This window comes from Oenanthe melanoleuca, chromosome 13, assembly GCF_029582105.1.
Source record: "Oenanthe melanoleuca isolate GR-GAL-2019-014 chromosome 13, OMel1.0, whole genome shotgun sequence".
NCBI classification, from domain to species: Eukaryota; Metazoa; Chordata; class Aves; order Passeriformes; family Muscicapidae; genus Oenanthe; species Oenanthe melanoleuca.
The window spans coordinates 9,157,494-9,179,877 of NC_079347.1; the positions used below are offsets into that span (position 1 = coordinate 9,157,494).

At 56.7% G+C, this 22,384-nt stretch overlaps 2 protein-coding genes across 2 annotated transcripts; one reads left to right on the forward strand and one right to left on the reverse strand.

Annotated features, from left to right (window-relative positions):
* Nucleotides 1–4,179: 4,179 nt before the first annotated feature.
* CCDC69 (coiled-coil domain containing 69) lies at nt 4,180–14,804 on the forward strand. Its single transcript, XM_056502598.1, has 9 exons — nt 4,180–4,466; nt 9,370–9,439; nt 9,848–10,008; nt 10,206–10,281; nt 10,467–10,540; nt 10,769–10,870; nt 11,064–11,183; nt 11,417–11,514; nt 11,663–14,804. The coding sequence occupies exons 1-9, from the start codon at nt 4,419–4,421 to the stop codon at nt 11,829–11,831; spliced, it is 918 nt and encodes a 305-aa protein (XP_056358573.1). The 5' UTR covers nt 4,180–4,418; the 3' UTR covers nt 11,832–14,804.
* On the reverse strand, nt 13,796–22,383 carry LOC130258935 (cationic amino acid transporter 2-like). The gene is given in 15 exon segments (XM_056502685.1): nt 13,796–13,950; nt 14,459–14,567; nt 15,124–15,290; nt 15,623–15,765; nt 15,877–15,979; nt 16,351–16,487; nt 16,949–17,171; nt 17,500–17,636; nt 17,861–18,029; nt 18,285–18,440; nt 18,544–18,927; nt 18,930–18,972; nt 19,405–19,515; nt 21,767–21,834; nt 22,200–22,383. Coding segments are annotated over 15 exon segments (2,289 nt in total).
* Nucleotide 22,384: the final 1 nt, after the last annotated feature.

Consider the following 22,384-nt stretch of genomic DNA (forward strand, 5'->3'; position numbering starts at 1 on the left):
CTCTGTACAAGGCAGGTGGCAGCTGAAGAGCAGAGATATTTGAGAAATTTCAGGTATTTCAGATATTTGAGACCCTCGAACCCGATGTGTATGAGCAGGCGGGAGGGGACACTGGCATCCGCTAGCCCCTGCCTGGGCAGTTTGCCACAGTACCCCTACCACCCGCCTATATAAAATGTGGAATTTAACATCCCCTCTTCCATCCCTCCCTTTTGTGGATCGTTTTCCAGATAGAGCTGCCCCGGACACCCCCATCACGCCGGAATGGTCACACGGGTACCCCTCCACCAGGAGTAGCACAGTAGCATGGATTTTCCCATATATTTTGGTCGACGGATGTTTTTATCCTGCGGAGGGGACTGAGCCAACTGAGCACACAGGACACATATGCGGCAAGTCTCAGACCTTCCCCTCTGCCACAGCACAGTCAGGAGCCGCTTACGAGACCCTTTCCCCACAGTCAGCTCTGCTCTCCCTTGCACACAGACACTGCTTGGCCTCCCCACATTGCTCCCAGCCCTGGGAAGGGCTGCCTGGCTTGTCCAAATCCCCATCTCAGCTCTATTTTTAGCCTTTCGTCCTTATTTAGCAGCGAGGCCGGGCGGGAGCGTGCAGGCAGGGCATGGGAGCAGAGAGGGGACGTGGTGGATGCTGCTGCCCACCCCGAGCCGGCAGCGACAACTGCGCCGCTGATCACTGCCGAGGCTTAAGGGAGAGGAATAAATAGCCCGTTCCTCCCACCCTGAACGGAGCGGAAAGTTATCCCCTGGGATTAGTTTTCACTTTGAGGCTCTGGAGCAGCCGGAGGACAAGGGAGAAGGATAGGGATGCATGGAGAATGGACGGAGGCACGGGCACAGAAGGAGCATTGTGTTTGGGGCTGGGAGGGGAGCAGAGCCCCTCACCTCGAGCCCCTGGCATCACATGCTTTTCTGCTTCTCACAGCCATTGTGAGTGAAGGTTTCACTTCCCTATTCCCATCCTTTTCCACTTCATTTTGCCATGGGGGAAAAAAGAGAATAAAAGACTGCAAGAACAGGTTAACCCACATCTTTTTGCTTGGAAAAGCACAGGCAGGGACAGGAATGGTTTGAAATCATTGCAGTACCTCAAGGCAGAAGTACATGTGACCTAAATCCCCACTAAAAGAACCTGTGACTTTTTTTGGGCTCTAACACGTGAGAACTCCAAACAGTTTTTTCAGCTATCTCACCCATGCAAAATCGAGTCAGGAGGTCTCAGCAGACCTGCCTAAACACCTTGGATTTGCATCGAAAAAGCAGCCAGGACTTCATTACCTCTCATTTACAAAAGCAAACAGATTGCAAATGATGAGCAGGGCCATAGGGTGTAGCCAGGACCACTCTCTGTCCACTGCTGCAGCTCTACCAAGACCCATCAGGCATCACCACAGGCTAGCTCATCACCCAAAAACCTTCCAGCAAAATATCCTCCACCTCTCTCTTTTTTTTTTTTTTTTTTTTTTTTTTTTCTTTCCAGACTGGGTTTCTTAAAATAAGATATACAAACAAGAGGGGAAAAAAAAAAAAAGGAATGACCCCATCTGCACTCACAGAACCACTCTGCAAACAGACCATGCAGGGCTGGCACTGGCACTGCCTTGTATCCATCCTGTTGTGCCCAGTCCTTACCAGCTGGAACCAGAGAGAGAGCCACAAGAGACACTTAAACAGTTTGCACAAATGCTTTTCTTATCCATGAGCTTTGGCAAACACTTTAAATGACCATCGGTACAAATTAACTTGACTTTCCAGCTGTTATCCCATTTACGGTAATTCAGCCAAGCATGTGATAAAGCCTCCTCATCTCACTTTTCTAGACAAAACCCTGGAGATGTCTCCAGCTGCTGTCATTCCTGGGGAGAGATCAAGATAACACCAAAAAAAGACATTGGGGCAAACTTCAAAACAAGCCGAAGCTGCCTCAGGTGGGGCCACCACGCCACCTCTGCTTTCCTGTCTTTGCCTGGGCAGAAATCCCCTCCCTGCCAAGTCCCCTTTTTCTACATGCAGCTTCCAGGCCCTTGTGCTCCTCAGATCCCCAGGGTTCTCTGGTTACCCTTATGATGCCATGGAAAGCCCCTGCTTTGCTCAAAAGCAGCTGAACAGAGCAGTTTCTGGGTGTTTAAGTGCTGCCCTGAAAAGGAAAAAAGTTTTCAGTGTATGGGGGCAGAGAAAAGCAGGGCTGGGATGAAAGGCTGTCTGGCACGCACATACCCCATGCAGTTTCCACAGGAAAGATTGGAAAAACTGAGAAATTGTTAAAATCAAGTTAGAATAAGGGAGCTTTGGGGTAGCACAGGCAGGGCTTTTGGCAGGCAGCCTCACAGATGCACCCACAGGCTGAAGGAAGGGTATATATAACATGGTCTGGGCAGCTGTGTCTCCAAAAGCCAGCAATCTCTAGAAGCACAGAGCCTGCAGCAGAGGCTGTGATCAGGGTTCTGGAGCTGGGCTTGCTGCACAGACCCATCCCCAAGCCCCAGTTCTGCCTTGCTGGATCACTGCTTTAGCCTGATGTGACCAAACCGTTTTTTCTCCACCACTGTCAAGAGAAATCCTACCTGGAGCCCCACTTCATGGCATGGGGGCATCCCCAAGCACCCCTTCAGCATGCCAGAGTTAAAAGGAGAAATTTCCACAAGCACATGTGAAAGCTACTGGACTTTTGTGCACTAGCAAGACGTGATGGCAGCTGGACAGGCTCCTCATCAGCTGCCCACACAGTTGCTTCTCTTTGGAGAAATGCAAAGTCAGCCTGGAAATCTGCATGTGCTTTGTGCTTGTCCCTGTAGGCCTTCAGTCTCTAAAGTCTGGACCGGGATTTTTAATTAACCCTGGAGAGGTGGAGACCAACACCTTGTACTTTTATCCCTCAAACGATCTACTCAGCCCAAATAAGTACTCTCATGCAGGGAAGGAGACTTGCCCCACTCTGAAGTGCTGGGAGAGATAAGAACTGAGACGCTCTGGTGGTTTGTGAGCAGTGGGAGCTGATGCCAGAAGCTGCTGTGACTCACAAAACTTCACTCAGGTTAAGCAGCACCCACCCGAGAGGACACAGGCAACTGGTCCCACCAGTCCTGGGGAGACTTGGGGCAGCGTGGGCCTGCCCCTCGCCTTCCCCACCCTCCCATCCAAGGGGTGTTTCACAATTTCCCCTGTTCCAGGGTTACCAGGGCAAGAAAAACACCTCCAAGTCGAACGTGACAGGACGGCCAGGCACCTCTACTCCCTCACCACCCAGGCGAAATGCCAAGGTGTTGGCATCTCCAGAGCCGCAGGCTGCTTGGACTTCTCCCAGGGGATATTTGGAAAATGTCAGAATAGAAACTTGTTGACAAAAACTTGCAATGTTTCCATGCAGGCATGGCCTCATGACCAGGTTCAAACACTCGTATTTCAGCAGTTCTGAGTAGCTCCAACGGGTTTTCAGGTCAAAATGTGTGGTCATTCAGAAACGTATAAAAAGATAATTTTTAAAAAAGCATTTAAAAAAATTATCAAAATCAAAACATTTGGAAGAGCTGCCTTTCCTCACATTATTTTTTAGATGGGATACTTTCAAGTCAGTGTGTTTCCCTGCGTGTTCAGGACCCATTTCCAAAGTGTAGGATTTCCTCCTGGAAAAGGACACTCTGGCTCCAGGCCCAGCATTTGGGGTGTTTGGGATGCTCAAGGGAAGGTTTGCAGGATGCAGTCCCTCAGGCAATATGGATCACACCGAAAGCCCTCTCCAGCCAGCACAACGACCCCTAGAGCAGAGCTCCTGCCAGGAAAAACATCCCAAACTCACCACTTTTCCACAAGTACCCCCACACAAGCTGAAACTTGACGAGGTGATGGCAAAAGCCAGATGGATTCTGCTTTCTCACTCTCATCCCTGTTCCTAAGGGAGCTGGGGTGGGTTCAGCAGTGGAAGCCCCCTGAGCAGCTGGTCCTGCTCCCCCTAGCTCTGGTGCAGGGGTTCTGTTCCCCTTTCTCCTCGCCCAGCAGAGGACACCTCCAATGAAGGAGCCCTGCTCTCCTTACCCCACACCCACAACGGAGCATCCTCAGCGCAGGGGAGCCGCGGGGCAGGGCATTTGCGGAGCACCCCGGCCCAGGGCGGGGACACCCCGGGGTGGAGGGGCGCAGGGCCAGCCCCGGGGGCGGGCAGGCTGCGGCCGGGGGCCCTGCCCGCGGCTCGGGGGTGCAGAGCACCCTCTCCCGGCGCTGCCTGACAACAGCTGCCGGACTTTTTTATTACTTTTTTTTTTTTGTAATTATTTTTTTCTGCCTGCCAGCTGGGGCGGCTCATCCCATCCCGTCCCGTCCCGTCCCGTCGCTGAGCGGTGCCGCTCGCCGGGCGATGCCGCGCCCCGCGCCCCGCGGCTGAGCGGCTCCCGCCGGGGCTCCATGGGCTGCACCGGCAGCGCCCTGCGCTGCTGCCCCGTCCGTGCCGAGGTAGCGGCTGCGGAGGCTTTGGGGCTGGGCTGGGCTGGGCTTGGGCTGGGCTTCGCTCGGGGTTGGGGTTCGCGTGGGGTCGGGGCTCCGTGGGGTCGGGCTGTCGTGGGACGGAGTGTTCACGTTGTCGGGGTTTGATGGAGTTGGGGTTCGCGTGGGGCTGATGCTCGCGGGAAGGGCTGCTTGCACTGCTGGGGACCAGGGCTGTTGGGGGCACCCGGCGTGATTTCCTCCCTGTCCAGGGGAGTGGTGGGACCGGCCGGTGGGGCTGTCCCCGGCTGCGTGGGACCCCACCGGCATTGTGCTGGGGGAGGTGGCAGCGGGGACAATGGAAGCTGGCAGCCACCCGCCCTCCTGCATCCTCCTGCGCTCTCCTGCACCCCTCCGGGTTCACCTCGACATCACGGGCATTCTGTAATTAAGGGGTGCAGCATCTGAGATGATGATGCCTGCTGGAAATGCTGGTCCCATAGAAGACAGGGATGGGTTCCCCCAGCTAGAAGTCCCACAGCATCCTCCCTCGTCCCAAAGGTTGTGTTCCCTCGTGCTGAAGGCATCACTTGGGGAACACTCCGAGTGCCCTCAGATCTCAGCACGTTGCTCTGTACTGAATAGCTCTTTGGCAAGGTCTGAAATTATCTGCTGATTGTTATTATCATTATTATTGTTGTTATTTGATGTGCTCATGTGCTCATGCTGCCCCGGTGCCGCACCATTGACCTCGGGAGATGTTTTTGCTGCTGGATGTGCTGTGCTTACTGGTGTTGGGTGTTGTGATTGCTGGAGGGTGGCAGGGGAAGGAGGGAAGGCAGAAAGGCCCCATGGTGCTGCCATGCCCCCACAGATCCAGCTGTGAGAATCCAGCCACCTGGGACCACAGAACCCTCTGCTGGATGTGTGGGGGGAGCAGGCACAGAGCTCACACAGCCCTGCAGCCAACAAGTGCCTTTATTTACAGCACTTGCAGGCTTGGTCGCTTCTCCACATCATGGAAAAAATCCCACTCTTTGCTATGTCACAGGATCAGATATTTCTGGGCTGGTTTGTGCCTCTGAGAGCTCTCAAGAACAGGCACAGGACAGGGAGAATCAACGGCCCCAAGGCCCCAGGTGTCGAGAGCCCCACATTTACCGAAACACGGAAATTTGTCATTTGCCTGTAGGCGCCTCCCTTCCTGCACTTGCCCGCTCTCAAACTCCTCTGCTCAGCCCTGTGTCACTGCTCACCAGCAGTCATTACCCATAAAACAGACCTGCTGCTGTGGCTGAAAGTCATTCTGAAAGTAGCACCTAAAATCCCCATTATGGCTAAAAGATATGAGGGCAGGCATGGGTCCACTCCTGCCTGCGTTCTCATGTCCAGAGTGCCAAAAGACAGGCTGGGAGACCTTCACATCCCACTGCTGATGGGTGGACTTGCAGAATTGGTCCCTTGAGGTTGCTTGGGGTAACTTCAAACCCCAGGGGCAAGCAGAGCCAGAAGCCATGTGCAGCTCATGGGGTTGGGGACTCTAATGGGGCTGGGGGCTGCAGAGGCTTTTGTGGCCAGTCCCAGGTTTGAGGTGACCTTGAGCAGCTGGTGTTGGGCTGGGTCTAGTGGGTGGATGACATACCAGGAGCCACTGTGTGCCCTGGGGGAGGTGCCTTGGCAGCCTCATCCTTCCCTGGCACCAGTCTGCAGGCAGCAGGGTGATAAGGGAGGCAGAGACAGCCCAGCCCTGAGCTGCGGGCACTGTCCCTGGGGTTTCCTTCCCCTTCAGCTCCATCCACCCGTGTTTGGCCACTCACCGTCACCTCTCGTGCTTTGGTCACGCTCCTGGCGTGAGAGAGGCCAAGCTGCCTTCCCAAAAGGTCAGGGCTGAGGCTTGGCCGCCTTCCAGGGCTGGAGTGAATTTATTTTGAAGTGCTAGGAACTGTACGTAGCAGCAGGAGTCACAGAAGGGTCAGAATGCAAAACTCTGGGCTGTCAACAGTGTGAAGTGTTTGCCTACAGTCTGCGGCACAGATCTGACTGTAGGAGAGATGATAATCACCTCCTAAAACAACCATCACCATCACTGGAGGAAAGACAGCAGCAGGGTTAAAGACAGGTCCCACGGACCTGTGCCAGCATTGCTCTGGCAGCACTGAGCATCTGCTGCAGGTCCTGGGAGGTGTTACAGTCAGGGACCAAATCCTGGCCGCCTTCTCCATAGCCACAAAGCAAAACCTCCCCAGGAGCAGAGTCAGGATTTAAATACTCATTTCCTGCCTCTTTGTGATTTCCTTTGCTAGGTTGCATGGTTGAATTGCTTAATGTACTTGTAAAACAGGAAAAGAGGAAGAAAAATACAGTTCAAAACCCCACCTCACGCTAAGAGCTGAAGCAGAACCTGCAGCCACCTCAGCTGCCCACACTGTGCTAGCTGCTCTGCACTGGTGCTCCATGCCCCAGCACCCTTGGAGATGACTCAGGTCCTGTTGGAAATCCCTGTTAATCCATCCATAAACAGTTATGCTCCAGACTATTAGAAATATTTAGTTCTAAGAACGTAGATGCTTTTGGCTTTTTCATAGCTGGAAGGTATTTTTGGCAGAGGTTTCCAAGACCTTACAGGATAAGCTACGCTGTGGATGGCCTCCACCTGCAGGATGTATCAGGCTGCTTCTTCCCCTGGCCAAAGCTGTTCCAGCTGGAGCAATTCCCAGCCTGCTGCTTCCACACACAGTGGATTCCAGGATGATTTTCCAACTCTCCAAAATGCACCAGCTGATACCAGAGGTTCGAGTGCCACAAAGCTTCTCTGGAAGTGACAGTGGAAAGTCCCTCCATATTTCAGAGCTTTCAGCCAAATTTTGCTGTTCACCCCAGAAGTGGAGCTTTTATCCTGAAGGACAATTGAGTGCTTATGACTAAAATTAGCTCTAGATGCTATTTTAATTGCTCCTAGAGGTAGGAAGGTGCCTCACTCATAGCCTCAGGGTGAGTATTTAGATTTATCTGTTGATGCTGGTGAACCTCTTGCTTGCTTCAGCTATTTTTGAGTTCAGTGCAGGTGTCTCAGATCATCTTCCTTTAGAGGCTGAGGGGCTCTGAAGTCCCATCCCACTGGATTTGGGGTGTGGGGGAGAGATGAAGATTCCCTGGATCTGTGCTGGGGACATTGCCTGTGCTATGGAGGTGACCAGCCCTGGCTCTCTGTCTCTAGGTGTCACTTTTGCATTTGAGCAGGACAAATGCAGCAGAGGTGGTTTGGTTTGAGGGTTTGGGGTCCCTCCTTGAGTTGGTAACAGCATCCTGCTCTCAGCTCTGCTGAGATCATCCAAAACTCTTGAAGTCTGTGTAACCCCCCTGTGTCAGGAGGGTCCTCCTACACAGCCTTTGCTTTGTTGGGTGAAAAAAAGGGAGGGATATGGGGTGTGGGGCTAGGGGACGCAGCCTTTTGGGGCTCCTATGATACCCTCAGGACTGCAGAGCCCCAACTGCCTCATTCGTCTCTCCCCTTGCCCCCATCCCCGACTTCAAAACCCATCACAGGACATGTTAAATGGAGATGCACACTGGCATGAGGTGTGTCAGGGGACAGGCAGGGATTCCTGGGGACCCTTTGCAGTCAGGTGTGCCAGGATTCAGCAGCATCCCAGGGCACCCCATAGGTTCAGGGTGAGCTGCATGGACAAGGAGAACAATCCCTGTGAACTCGGGCTGCCTGGGCCACGTTCAACGCCGCGGCTGCTCATGCCATAGAAGGGAAGATAAAGCCGTGCCTTCCCAGGCTTGGAGCTCTCCTGCTCCCTGGAACTGCACCTCCCTCCAGCTTCAGAAGGGGGGCTGCAGGGGAGGTGGAGACAGGGACGTCTGTTTGCTTTCCCTTGCTTTTTTCCCAAGCCAGGCTCCCTAATCCGGGCTGTATTTGGCCGCGCCACTGTGCGCGGGGCGCAGCCGGCACAGCGGGTCCAGCTCCCCGCAGGCAGCAGGGCTTGCCTTAGGGATCGGCATTTTTATGGGCTGGAGAGCAGCAAGGTGTCTTCAGGTGAATTTTCTCCCCCCTCGTGCATCTATGCCTTACCCAGAAGCACAGCTCAGTGATGGGCATCAGGGACCAAATTTGCCCTGTGCAGTGAGGCTGAGCCATGAAAGCCTGTGAGCTTTGGAGCTTTGATTCTAACTTTCATCAACTGATAAAAATACAACCACTCCTTTTTTTTTTTTTTCTTCTCCCCTCCAAGTGACTAAATTAAACCCATGCAGGGCTGGAAGGCATCCCACGGAGCTGTGCTGCTCCCGGCTCTGGGTTATCTCAGCGCCGTGGCAGCAGTGGGAGCGTGCGGGGCTGTGCAGCGCATTCCTGCGCTCCTGAGGTCATTGCTTGGCCGCCTGCTCTCGCCTGCTGCCAGCCCTGCACAGGGGCTGTATCGACTCTGATTTATGGTTATTTTTCATTTCTCACTCCTGCTCCAGCTGTGTCACAGCCCATCTGTGTAAGGGCCTGGCAGAGGCGTGTGTTTGGGGGGCTGCAAGGTGCCAAGGGCCAGACTGACCTGAGCATTCCAGAACAGGAGGAGGGTGGCAAAGGAGTGCCAAAGCTGGAACCCTGCTACGTGCTGCCTGCTGTCCCCCACCAAATGTTTTGTTGCTGGAGCCCATTTTGCACCAGCAGCATGTCATTGGGATGTTGTGAGCATCCCCCAGGTTTTCTGAGATGCAGGGAATTGGCATGAGCTTGAGGCTGCCTGATGGGCAGTACATGCACACCCATGAATGCTCAGTGCTGGGAGAGGGCAGGGGGCTGGGGAGGGACTGCTGGCCCCCAAGGGCTTGTGTTTTAGCAGAGCTGATGCAGGCTCAGTGCAGGGAGTTCTCTGCATGCAGCTGCCTGCCCCACTCTGTTCCCCCCTGCTCCAGCCCTCTCTCTCTCTGCCAGAGACAGCTAAAAGCCCAGCAGCAGAGAGGATCTGCTTCCCAGGAGCTCTCAGCCTTGAAGACAGAGAATGGTGAGAAAAAAAGGCGTTTTCCCCCTGCTTTGCTTTCTCAGAGTGATATTAAGGAAGCAGTGGACAGGCCCCAGCATGGCACCAGGGAGGATGGGGGTGATGTAAGTGCATGCTGGTGCAGGAGAGCAAACAGGGCATCCCAGGGACAACGGCATCTCCTCCTCTCAGTCAGACAGGTCATCTCCAGAACAGGAGACCTGACAAGCTCTGTGTCCTCTCTGAGCCTGCCAGCACCATCCCAATTAGTGCTAATTTGGACCAGTGAGACGGAGGGAGGTGTTTCTTCGGTGGGAAGAGGGCAGTGGTGAGCCCAGCCCATGGCACTGGCAGATTCAGCAGCCCAGGATGTGCAAGCAGCCCAGGCAGCAGGAGGCAGCCAGTGCTGTTTCAGCCATGTTTGCCTTGCAGCCAATGCCTCCCTGCTTCCTGAGGATGGGGAGAAGGCAGCACGGCCAGAGGAGCGGACGGACAGTGCAAGACTCTTCCAAGGCCAGGAGGAGAAGGAGGAGCAGCTGCAGGATGCTGGCCAGGCAGGCACTGCGAGCATCTCTCACGACATTGAGATCCAGGTCAGCTGGAAGGGCTGGTGTTGCTGGAGCCAGCAGCTGGGCAGGGAGTGTGTCACCAGCCAGGTCTTCCCTGGCACATGCTGGCCTGGGCTCTCCCATTTTGGGGAGAAGGATGGGTCTAAGAAAGGGTGAGGAAGCCCAAAGCAGGGAAGCTCTGCATTCCTTACACTGGGATTTCTCATCCAACCACTTCCCAGGTGGAAAAGGAAAAAGTGCTAGAGCTGAAGGTACAGCTTGATGCCCTGAGGAGAGAGCACACAGACACCCTGCAAGGTGCGTGCCAGGGCATTAGGGCTCCCTGCAACTCCCCTCCCCTCTCCCTGCTACTGCCAGAGTCCCTTTGGCTGCTGTGGGGTCATGGGGATGCTGTTCCCTGCTCTCCAGCACTGTGGGGCTCAGGTAGGGCCTGCTGCCCCACTGTCCCCACCCTGGTGGCACTCATTCATGTTCCCCCACAGAGCTCCGGGGAGCACACGAGCAGGAGAAGCTGCTGCTGACAGAGTCCCACCACAGGTCTGAGGCAGCCTTACAGGTACCAGGAGAGCAATCCCTGGGGATGGGGTGCTTGTGGAGGGCTTGAGGACCATCTGCTGGTCCTGCCATGGTGCCCCACAGTGGCCACCTCAGTCCCTGGTATGCTTGGGGACCATGCCAGCTTCTCCAGCCCTCGTGTTATTTGGGTACCACAGCCCAGCAGTCCCCAGGCTTTGAAAGAAATCCCAGATACCTCTCATTCTGCTTTTTCCCCTGGTTCTCCTAGGAGAAAATTCAGGCACTGAACTCCCAGCTGAAATCCTTCCAGGAGAGGATGAAGCGGGTGGAGGAGTCACTGTTGAGAACAGACTACAAGAAGCACATACAGGTGCAGGGGGGTGTCAGGGAGAGGACCTGCTATGGGGTGCTGCAATGGGCCCCCCAAAGGCAAGGGGCCTCCCTGATGGACCCTGGCAGGGTGGGGCTGGCACCAGGGGGGAGGACAGGATGGCTGAAGGGAGGAGCAAAGCCTGGCCTGGGGAGGTGTTGGGGTCCCTTGGACACAAGTGATGGCTCTGCAGGAACATGGGAGCCCCAGCCCCTTCTGGGAGCAGGAGCTGGAGAGCCTGCACTTCGTCATCGAGATGAAGAACGAGCACATCCACAGCCTGGACAAGAAGCTGCTGCACCTGGAGACCGTGGTGGGTTGAAAGAGGGGTCTCAGGTGGGCTTTCCTCTTTTCAGCTCCTCTACCGACCTAAATTCTGCCCAGAAACTACAGCTGGAGCAAAGGTGGATGGAGCCAGTTTCCTCCCTTGGCATGGGGAGGGGATGGGGAAGCAATGCCACCAGGCCAGCATTTCACCCAAAATGGGGAGGCAGAGGGCTCAGAAGTGCCACCCAGCTCTCTCCTCACCCTCATGCCCCCTTCCAGGAGGAGAGGAACCTTCTGCTGGAGGAGAGGGTGAAAACTCTCCAGCAGGAGAACGAGGATCTGCAAGTTCGCACGCAGAACCACTTGGTGATGGCGAGGTAAGTGCTGGTCCCACCCAGCCGGGGCACAGGTGGCATCTGCGATGCGGGGACAGGTGGCAGTGCGGGGACACACCGTGTGGTGCCCCCGGGTGCTTTGCGGGAGCAGAGGGGCCGTGGGCGCACAGCCTGTGCCCTCTGCCCGCAGGCAGCTGTCCGAGGAGCTGCAGGCCGCCCGCGGGGCGCTGGAGAAGGAGGCGCAGCTGCTGGATCAGGCTCGCCGGGAGAAGGAGGAGCTGCTGTACCGTGTGCTGGACGCGGGGGACGGCGCCCCGTTCCCCATGGCTGCCGGAGAGGTGCCCCTCATCGCCACGTAGCACCGGGGGGACTGCCGGGGCTGCCCTCACCGTGCCCCGGCCGGGGCAGGGCTCCGGGCTGGCCGCGCCCCTGGGGCGCCCCACGGACCGCAGTGATGGAGCGTGTCACGGACACTCGCGCCTGCATTTCCCCAGCCCGTGCGCGGCTGCAGAGGGACTCTGGCCTCCCACCCGTGCGGTCCCTACACCCCTTGCTCTGCTGAGGGGCTGTCTGGGGTGAAAGGGGTCAGCCAGGGCACGCAGACTTGCATTGGGCTGGATCCGACCCAACGCTTGGCTATGAGTTCAAACGGCACCAGTGATGCCCCAGGGCATTAGGACGATGAGGAGGCCACTGAGGCAGGAAGGGGACAAGCACTGGGAGGATGAGGAGGGCACTGGGGACATGGTGTTAACCTCACCAAGCAGGGCTCCCATCCACACCCTCCTGTTCCCATCACCTCCTCCACCTTCAGCAAATATCTCCCAGGTACTGCTCCTGCAGCTCAGGCATGTCCCAGCTCACTGCCACGACGACCCCAAGCCCTACTTGTCCCTGCTGCCCATCAGCAGCATCACCAGTCCCATCTGCTCCCTCAAAGCTGGGCAGAGGCTGGAGCTGCACATTTATGGAGCAGGGAATCCTCCCAGGGGTGTCAGGCTTTGGCAGGTCACATCCCTCTGCTCAAGCCAATGCATGTCCATCAGGGAAGGTGCTGCCGGAATGGCTGTGGGTCAGGGCTGGATGCACACAAGCACTTTCCCCTGGGTGCACGAGTGTGGTGGGTGTGTGGGTGTGTGTGTGGGCTGCTGGCTGTAACAATTACAAATCTGTAAGAAAGAGCAGCCTCAGGAATCCCATGTCAGTGGTTTGCAGGACTGATGCAGGAGAGTCCCAGAGTGGGGCTGTGTGCCCCACACCCCATACAGTGGGAAGAAGGGGAAGGGTGGGAGCTGGCACCACAAAGACTCCACAAGGAAGCTCCAGATGAGGCCCTTAAGGCCGATCCCCATTCTCCTGCTCCTTCCCTCCTTTCCTTCATTTCAATGGGCTCCCAGCTCAGGGCAGACCTGGACCCTCCCAGCATCAGGGCCACTGCAACAGCCACTTCCGTCCTTTGTGCTGACCCTTAGCAGGAATAGAGCAGCTGAACGGGCAGCCAGGAAGGCAACGTGGATGTGGGGTCCAGCTCTTACCCACACACCTCCATGGGGTGGCCAGAGGGGGAAATGGGGGAGCCTGTTGTGTCAGAACCATGTCCCCCCAGGGCACCCTCTGCTCCACACATCATCTGTGCCTCCCCCACGTGCTGCAGCACCAAAGCAGGGGATGCCCCAGCAAATCCTGCCTGGTTATGGCTGAAGGGATCAGGATTTCTGGACAAAGGGATATGAGGTCTGGGATCCTGCCCTGGACACCTGGTACCATGTCCCAGTGCTCCAAAGGCAGATCCTGCGTGGGACTTGGAAGAATGTGCCTGACTCTGGGAAAGGGGACACTGGGAACTGAGGAGGTGGAATAAATGAGTGCAGAAAAAGACTTGCACACTGTGAAGGGGGAGAAGCCTGGACCAGGCAGTACCTTGGCAGTCATGAGGGGAATGACAGGTTAGCTCAGGCTGGGTGCCCAGGCAAAATGGAGGGTCAGGGCAGCATGAGAAGCCGACACCCCATTGTGAGCAGCTGAAGGAGCAGGGTGGGCAAGGGCAAAGGGACCTGTGGGGGGATGCAGGGAAAGGTTTCAAAGGAAAAAAACTAAAACCACAGTCCAGTAACAGCAGCAAAAACAATTGTGTGCTTTATCTTCTCCAAACAGAACCCCTCCTGCAGGGCTTTCAGGATTTAGGTTGCTCAGGGAGGTTCACCAGACTCGGGGAAGCAGCTCCTGCAGCTCTGACAGGCTGGCCCCCTCTGTGGGACAGGACCCACAGCCCCAGGGGCTTTCTTGCTCCCTGGGCACAGGATGGAGGGAGCCAGGCACCCTTTTATTGCCCTGGAGCAGATGGGCACAGGGCAGTCCCACGGGGCTCCAGGGCCACCTCCCTGCCTCTGCTTCCCAGCAGCTCCTGGGGACCCGTCCCTTCAAGCCAGTGGCTCTCAGAGCTGTGCCAGATCCCATAGCCAAAGTAAAGGAGGAAGCCTGGGAAAGGGCAGAATAGGGTGTGTATGGACTGCTCCTTTTCCTTTCCCTCCCAGCCACCAAGTGCTTGCCCCTCCCTTTGGGCAACATATCAGAGGTCACGGTGCTCCCACCACTGCTGGACATCAAAGGTCAGCATCTCCTGCCTCCCCACCACCCTTCAGAGCAGCAGTAGTGCCACGGGCTCTCAAACCACCAGAGCTCCACCCAGAGGGGCTGGTGGTGGCTCTGGGACCTCGTGAGTGGCCCTGCTTACCCACAGCCATCCAGAGCAGGCACTGTGAGTGGCTGTGCTTACCCACAGCCATCCAGAGCAGGCACTGTGAGTGGCCCTGCTTACCCACAGCCATCCAGAGCAGGCACTGTGAGTGGCTGTGCTTACCCACAGCCATCCAGAGCAGGCAGTGTGAGTGGCCCTGCTTACCCACAGCCATCCAGAGCAGGCACTGTGAGTGGCCCTGCTTACCCACAGCCATCCAGAGCAGGCACTGTGAGAGGCCCTGCTTACCCACAGCCATCCAGAGCAGGTATCTCAGCCAGGCAGCTGTGCTGAGCCGGGCCAGCAGCACAGTGTTGGTGGAGATGCTGAGGAGAGGCAGGAAGGGCAGGCAGGGAACCTGCAGGGAGCACAAGGGTAAATTCCACAGCTAAATTCAGCTCTTTGCTGCTTTGGCTGGTTATCCACAGGCAAGGGGAAGCCCAGCCTGGCTGTGGGGCTAAGACATCCAAGCTGGGACTGCAGCCTGTGCTGGAGAGGGATGCTTGTGGAGGGTGCTCTGGTTGGCAGGTCCTGCACTGGGGCAGGAGGTACTGCAGAATTTGAGGTGAGAGGAAGCAAAGCACTCATAAAACTAAGCCAAATGTTAAGGCCAGATATCTTTTTACTGAAGAGCAGATCTGATTCCCCAGCAGGCACAGGGCTCAGCTGGGAGATGCCCCACCAATCCTCAGGTCATGGGGGAAAAAACCCTTATGGTCCCTATGGAAAACCCCACCAAGCTATGTGCTACATGCTGCCTCCAGCAGTACCTTATTAATGTGGGTGCAGCAAAGATGTGCCTGACCTAAAGCTGAGGGAACACCCTCAAATGGCACCCTTTCCCCACAGGGCTGCTCTCTGAGCCCCAGGTCCTCCTGCCTGGGTACATCCCAAGGGTTGAGCTGGGTGCTCACCATGAAGGATGCTTTGTCCTGGCTCTGAGGCTGCCTCCAGATGAGAAGAGCTGCTGCCAGGATCCCCAGGAGAGGCAGGGCCAGAGCTGTGATGCACCAGGCAGCCCCAGCCCGCAGGCAGGGCAGCCCAGCAGTGCTGACCCAGCTCAGGGCACAGGCCAGGGTGGCTGCAGAGGGACCACAGTGTCAGGGCAGCTTCCCTGGGCTGGGCCCATCCGTCTCCCAGGCTGCCATGGTGCGACAAATGACACCTGGGAGACATGGCTGGGTGGCTTCTCATGGTGGGTTTAGCTTTTTTCTCCAGCCTGGGAAGCAGAGGGAGCAGGAGGCTTCCTGAGGTCTCATTGGGGCAGTGGGGTGAGGGCAGGAAGGAGCCAGGCAGCCCCTGCACCTGCTGTTGGGTGGTTTTCACTGGGCAGGAACCTGCCAGCCCTTGCTACAGCAGGGATGTCCCCCACCACCAGCTCCCTGGAGAGCCATCCATCAAACCCAGACATACCCACAGCTGTCAGAGCCCAGAGCACCACAGCAGAGGAGCGAGGGGTGGGATGGGGGGGTGGCTGGGCCAGGTGGTCCCACCAGAGCTGCACAGCTGGGACCTTCCCTGCAGGAGTGTCCCAAGGGCTGGGGTCAGGCCTGTACCTGAGGAACAGACACTGGATATCAATGCACATAAACCTGCACCTGCAGTGCACCCAGGCCAGAGCAGTGTCCCAGGCATGGCTGGGTGAGCCCTGTCCCCAGCAGTCTCACCTGAGCAGCAGCACACAGCCAGCCACCATCGAGTAGGCCAGCAGTGTGCCAATGGACATGGTGTCAACCAGGGCTTTCAGGTCGAAGAGAAGGGCCAGGAGAGCTGTGGGGAAGGGAAGCCCTTTCAGCCTCTGAGCAGAGCTGGCAGTGCTGCTGTGCCCACCCCAGGCATACTCTCCTGACCTCCCCAGGTCCCCCTGACACCCACTGCAACAGAACCTCCATGAACTGGTGACTTTGGTCACTAGTACAGATCATCCTGTTACCTGCTGCCTGGCAGTGCAGAGAGGCTGAACCACCTCTGTGGTTGTCCATCAGTGACTGGACACCATGGAAGCCAAATGACCCTTACCCACCACGAGATCTGTCTCTGAGTGAAGAGACTTTGCTCAAACAGCTGCAGTCAAGCTAGAGGAAAAGAGGATACCCACCAAGCCCTGCTCACAGTTAAGGGTAGCCCAAACACTCACCCACCTGCCACTCCCCCAGACACCAGAGTTGCCACCACTGGGCACTGACGGCGACTGACTTTGGCCAGAGGTTTGAAGAGGAGCCCATCTCGAGCCATTGCATACAGGATCCGTGGCATGGGGAACATGGAGCCCAGGAGGCTGCATGAGATAGGGGAGGAGATGGGGGAGAACAGGGCAGGAATCCAGGCGGTGAGATCCTGCCTTTTGCCCCTCCAAGGGAGCTCCCATTCATCTGTATGGCCTGTAGCCTTCTCAGGATCATCTAACAAGATCACGACCTTCCTCACCATCAGGTGAGGGACAGTGTCAGGGAAGAGATGTCTGCAGTCACCTGTGCATGCCAGAACACCCCAGCCCACTCTTGTGGACACAGTGTCACCTGATCACTTCCTTCAGTGGCATGCCAACGGGTTTGGCTGCTCTCCCTGATCAGGAAGGGCCAGGGCGGGAACACCAGGGTTTGTGTGGAAGGGATTTTGGCCAAGCAGGAAAGGCAAGGAGGAATTCAGGAGGAAGGGGTTGGGGATATCTCCTGGATGTGTTACAGCTCCAGTACCTTGCTCTGAACCACAGAACCACCATCAGAGGACCCTGCTCACCTGGTGGTCAGGGCACACAGTGACCCCACAGCCACGGCGTACTTTGCACTGCTCCAGCCAATGTACTCAAAAGCCACTGGCAGAGGGCTCAGGGTGTCCAGGAGGTAGTAGGGCATCATCAGGGTGAGGGCAGCAGACACCCCAAAGTAGGCCAGGAAGCAGATGAGGAGGGACAGAATGATTCCCATGGGGATGGATCTCTGTGGGTCCCTCACTTCTTCCCCTGGGGAGGACAAGCTCAGCTGTAGGAACAGATGCTCATGGCTCATCAACAGATGTGCATGGCATGCTAAGAGCCCAGCTCAAACTGGAGAGCAGATCCTATATCCCCCCAAGAGAGGACACAGAGATCTTCTAGCAAGGACCACTAGATGTTCTGAGCCCCAGGGATATTGGGATAGAGAATGTTTCAGGATTAGCCCAGACATTCCACATGGACCCTTAGAAAGGGCAGGAGAGAGTGGCTGCAGCACAGAGTTGGGAATGTGCCCATTTCCCAGCCTTACACCAGCTCCTGGAGCTGTGGGACTCTTCATCTCCACCTCACTTACCTGTGGTAGCAATGCAGTCAAATCCAACAAAAGCATAGAAACAGGTAGAGGCTCCAGCCAAGGTCCCAGTGAAACCATAGGGCATGAAGCCTCCCACCCCAAAGGCACTGGTCATGTTGTCAGCCATGGACTGGTTCCTGAGAGGAGGAAGAAGAGTCAGGCAGTGTAGGGGGGGCAGTGCAGTGGGATCCTAGGATGGGGTCAAGCTGAACATCAACCCATCAGGGCTTAGGATTTTGTCTCTTTGACACAATGCCAACAGGGAGAAATGGAGAAAGTGGTATCCCCTGGGATAAAGCACTGGGGGTTGACTCCCTACCCCACTCTGAAGGCATCATGGGGAGAGTGAAGCTCCTCATACCCAGCCTCCTGGGCAGCTGCCTGTGGCAGGTCATCCTCCCTGAGCTTCCAGTTGCTCGTGTCGCCTTTGATGAAGCCACTCACTGTGACAAAGAGCAGGACGAGCACGTTGAGAGCTGTGAAGGCTTTGTTGACCCTGGTGGACTCCTTCACTCCAAAGGAAAGAAGCCCTGGAGAATTAAAAATCAAAACTGGATGAGCCCCTGGGTGACACCAGGGTAGACTTTACTGGGGAGGATGGAAAAGGGGGGAAGTGGTAAATTCAGGACAACTTGCAGATTTCCCCAGATTCCTTTTCTATTCCCCACTCTTTGCTCAGGAAAATGGCAAAGCCTCAGAGGGGTCAGCCCCGTCCTGAAGAGCCCACAGTGGGGTGAGGAGCTCATCATACCTGATAGAGGGAGGCACAGGGGGAGGCATCCTACCTGCCAGCAGGACTACCAGGCCAGCAGCAAAGACGTCTGGGTGCTCTGCCAGCCCCACAGAGCTCATGGCTGCATGAGAACCCAAAAACCTCCCCATCCTCTTGCCAAGGAGCTGGTCAAAGGTAGCACTCCAGGCCCGGGCAACGCTGGCAGTACCTGGGGAGAGGTGATCCTGTGTTCTGGTGGTCCTGGGAGGTCTCAAAGGACACCCAGCAAAGCCACCAACACAGAGGTGGGAGGGACCAGGACAGCTTTATACCGATGACATAGGAGAGCAGCAGGTTCCAGCCAGCGAGGAAGGCCCAGAGCTCACCCAGTGTCACGTAGCTGTAGAGATAGGCAGAGCCAGCCAGGGGCACTCGGGCGCCCAGCTCGGCGTAGCACAGCCCTGCCAGGGCAGACACCACAGCTGCAATCAGGAAAGAAAGGACAATGCTTGGGCCAGAGCTGGTCTTGGCCACCTCCCCTGCCAGGACGTAGACACCAGCCCCCAGCGTGCTGCCCACTCCCAGGGCAACCAGATCCACGGTGCAGAGGCAGCGGCGGAGGCTGGAGCGCTCCGAGCCGGCCGGGACTCGCTTTCTGCGGGACAGCAGCTTCGGAACAGAGCGCAGACGGCCCCAGCACGGCACCTGTGGGAGAGGAAACAGCAGCGTGAGGACACTGCTGCCCACGGGCACTGGCCACCCTGAGGATGTGACACAAACCAGCCTCAATGGTTTGCTTGCAGCTGCCACCATCCACACAGAGCTCCTGGACTTGCTGGGTGCTGCCTGTGCTCTGTCTCTGCCAGAAAAACAGCCCATTTTGGAGCAAGATGGGGCTAAAGCAGCTGTGCTGCTCTCTCATCCCCAGTGACAAGTGGAGATACGCACAACTGGGGTCTGTTTGGCTCTGTCCAATTTGTGAAAGGGGCAAGGACATGTGTTTGTCCCCCTGCCAGCTCAGAAAATCCTCCAACAGGGTTGCTCCAGCAGCCTCCCCAGCATGGACACACAGACAGGATTATCCCAGGTTTGACGCTGAAACGATTTGAAATACAGAGCCCATGCTCTGGAAGGAAGGATGGGAGGTGCTCTGCTCCTGGAAATTGCCTTGAACTGCGTCAGGAAGGACCCACCTGCTCAGCTGGAGATGCTCTCACAGCACCTGTAACTGTGGGTCCATGGCACAGCTCAGGTGGACACTGGATCTCCTGGGCCATCTGCCTGTGCAGCGATGCTTTGGCTTGCTGGGGGCACCATGGGGATAGCAGTAATCCCCAAACTATGTGACATCTGTGCTTGGGGGAAGGTGTGGTTGGTATGGCATGCCTGGGATTTGTGTGCCTTCCCCCATCCAGGACTCCAGCATGGAGAACCTGCCTTTACATCCCATGCTGCTGCCAGGACCTCCAGGTTACCCCACAGCAAAGCAAAAGCCGTGCCACACACTCCAAATGCCATAATCTGCTACCTACATGTACAGGAGCTGGCTGGAAACCCTGTCCTGTGGCACAGGGGACATTTAATCCCTGCTGTGGCGTGGAGCTGGAGGGAACAGGAACTACTCTGCCCGGCACTCAGACCCACAGGGTGAGGCGCTCCTGGTGGAACAGGGAGCTCCATCTCCAGGACAAACGCTGTGCCCTGGGGGCGAGGAGCCGCTGCCCTCCCGCCCCCCAGCAGCACACACCCACTGCACAACCCCAGTCCCGCCCAGGGCACCGAGCCCCGGTGATTTTCCCTTCTGCTGCAAACAAATTACTCACCCCAGCCATCCTCTGCTCCAGCGCTGAGCTGGTGGGGACAACGAGCACCAGGCAAGCCCCCTTATGCTGGCTCTCCCCTTAAATCCCTTTTGGGAGCCTCCCCCCACTGACCACCGCTCCGGGCTAGACAATGGGAAATCTATGCAGAAATATTTTTCCCACAACGCCTTCCAAATCATACACACAGCCTGCAATGCTAATAGGCTCAGAGGCATTATTGAGGGAGTTGAATTCTCTTTTCCAAGCTCCTTGGGCAGGTGGAAGGGGGAGCCCTTTCCCTCTGTCCCTGCTCCTCACATCAGGACCCACATTTCAGTCTGTGGAGCTGGTTTTGGAGGAAATTCAGGCAGAAAGAAGCAGTAACAAGGCTGGGTTGGGGTTTCACATACAGCTGTGACTGACCCCAACTGTCCCTGGGGAGCAGAAGAGGTCCCTAAAGAGACTGTAGCAGCAAGGCAGAGGAGCACAGTCCCAGCTCCATGGGATGTTTGCAGCAGCATGAGCAGCTGTAATTTCCTGAAGCAAAATCCTGAGGCTGCTTGCACTTCCCTGGTATCTGGGCAATTCTGGGGTGCAGCTCACAGGGGCTGAGCAGCAGAGTGCAAGCAGGGGCAGGGGTAAGTCCAGGCTGGGCTGAAATGAGGGCACAGGGCAGTGTGGATGGGGTCCAGGTGAGGCTCCTTGGGGCCAGAAAGGCACATGAGTGTCCTTGGGCCCCAGCACGGCTGTTCTGCACAGCTGCTCCTGGCAAGGAGAGGCCATGGAGGAAGTGATGGGGTGACCTGGTTGGTCATCAGCATCCTGGGAGAAGAGGACCAAGTCTGGGCTCTCAGGAGAGGCTGGGAGAGGTGTTTTGGTGTAAAGAGCTAACTTTGATTTTATTGAAGATAGCACTCCAACTGAATCTGCTTACAGTATTTTGAGACAAAAAAACTCTCAGGCTGTGGCTCAGCCCATCCTCTGTTTTTCAGTTTGCAAGGGGCAGAATAGGGGAACAAAGCAAATAAGGATCCAGAGAATCTAAAGCATAGAGGTGCACTCTAACCACAAGGCTGCCTTGTCCTGGCCCTATGGGGCAGCCCCATATCTGGAGACCTTGTGAGCTGCTGGGCACTGTGAGCACCTCTGGAGCAAGGGCACAGCACACCATGGCACAGGCAGGGAGAGCCAGGCTGTTGTCCCACACTGCAGCACAGGCTGAACAAAGCCATGCTTGTCACCCACGCCATCTCACATGAGTGAGGTCTCCAGATACCAATGCCAGCCCAAGGAAACATTGCCCTCAGGGAAAAACAGAGCAGGAAGGTGCAGCCATGCTGCTCCCTAGGAGGCTGTGAGGGTCTCACCCTGCCAGGCTCCTCCAGGGCAGCACAGCCCTATGGCTGCATGCCAGCCATCCAGTATGTCACACCCATCCAGGACAGATAGGGCTGAGAAGCTCAGCTGCCTTGCAGCCCCAGAGAGATGCTCAGGCTAGTGGTACCACCAGGGCTGGGATGCCTGAAACGTTACACACCAGCAGCCTTCAGCATCTCCAGGGATCCGTGGGTTTTTCTGCTCTGGCTGGTGTCAGGCACCACCACTCTTGGCTGCTGGGAAGCTCCACCAGCTCTTCCAGCTCTGCTGTGGCTTCTGTGCTGGCTGGGCAAAAGGTGGTGGCAAAGAAGGAGCTGGGTTAAACGTGGGTGAGGCAGGGAAGGAAACGGCCTCAGGGCACTGCAGGCAACGGTACAGCCTGCCAGGAGCATCCTGGAGAGACAGCCTGCATCTCATCCGTGTCTGCAGCATGGGAGGAGAAGACTGGGGGGAAGACCAGGTCATCGTGCCAGCTCAGGTCCTGCCCCACGGGTGCTCACTGCAGAGCCTTGGCCAGCACCTCCCTCCTTAAGCGGGTCCTGGAGGACCAAGGCCAGGCCATTCTTCCCTCCCAGACTCTTGCAGAGCCAGCGATGGTCAATTCCCAGCCACGAGCAGGGAAGGGGTGATTTGGTGCAGGAGGAGGTGGCTGGTAGCGGCGGGAGGCAGTGGGATGCCCTGCGCCGGGCGTTCCCAGGAAACCACAGCTGGGGGACAGAAGGGTGACATTTCCGTAGCTGAAATGCAATCACCGGTATTGCCTGGCAGTGTGCATGTCACCGCTGCTGGCACAGTGCCCCTGCACACACCAGTGGGGCTCTTGTTCTTGTTCTTGGGGGGGCCTGTTTCAGCCAGGCAGGGTAGGGTGATTTTGCGGGTTATTTTGCGGGTAATTTTGCGGGCGATTTCGCGGGTGACATTGGGCGCCGCCGCACCGCGGGCACCCGGCGGAGGTCTGGCGTGGCACAGGGGGTGGGATGTGGCCCTGGCCATG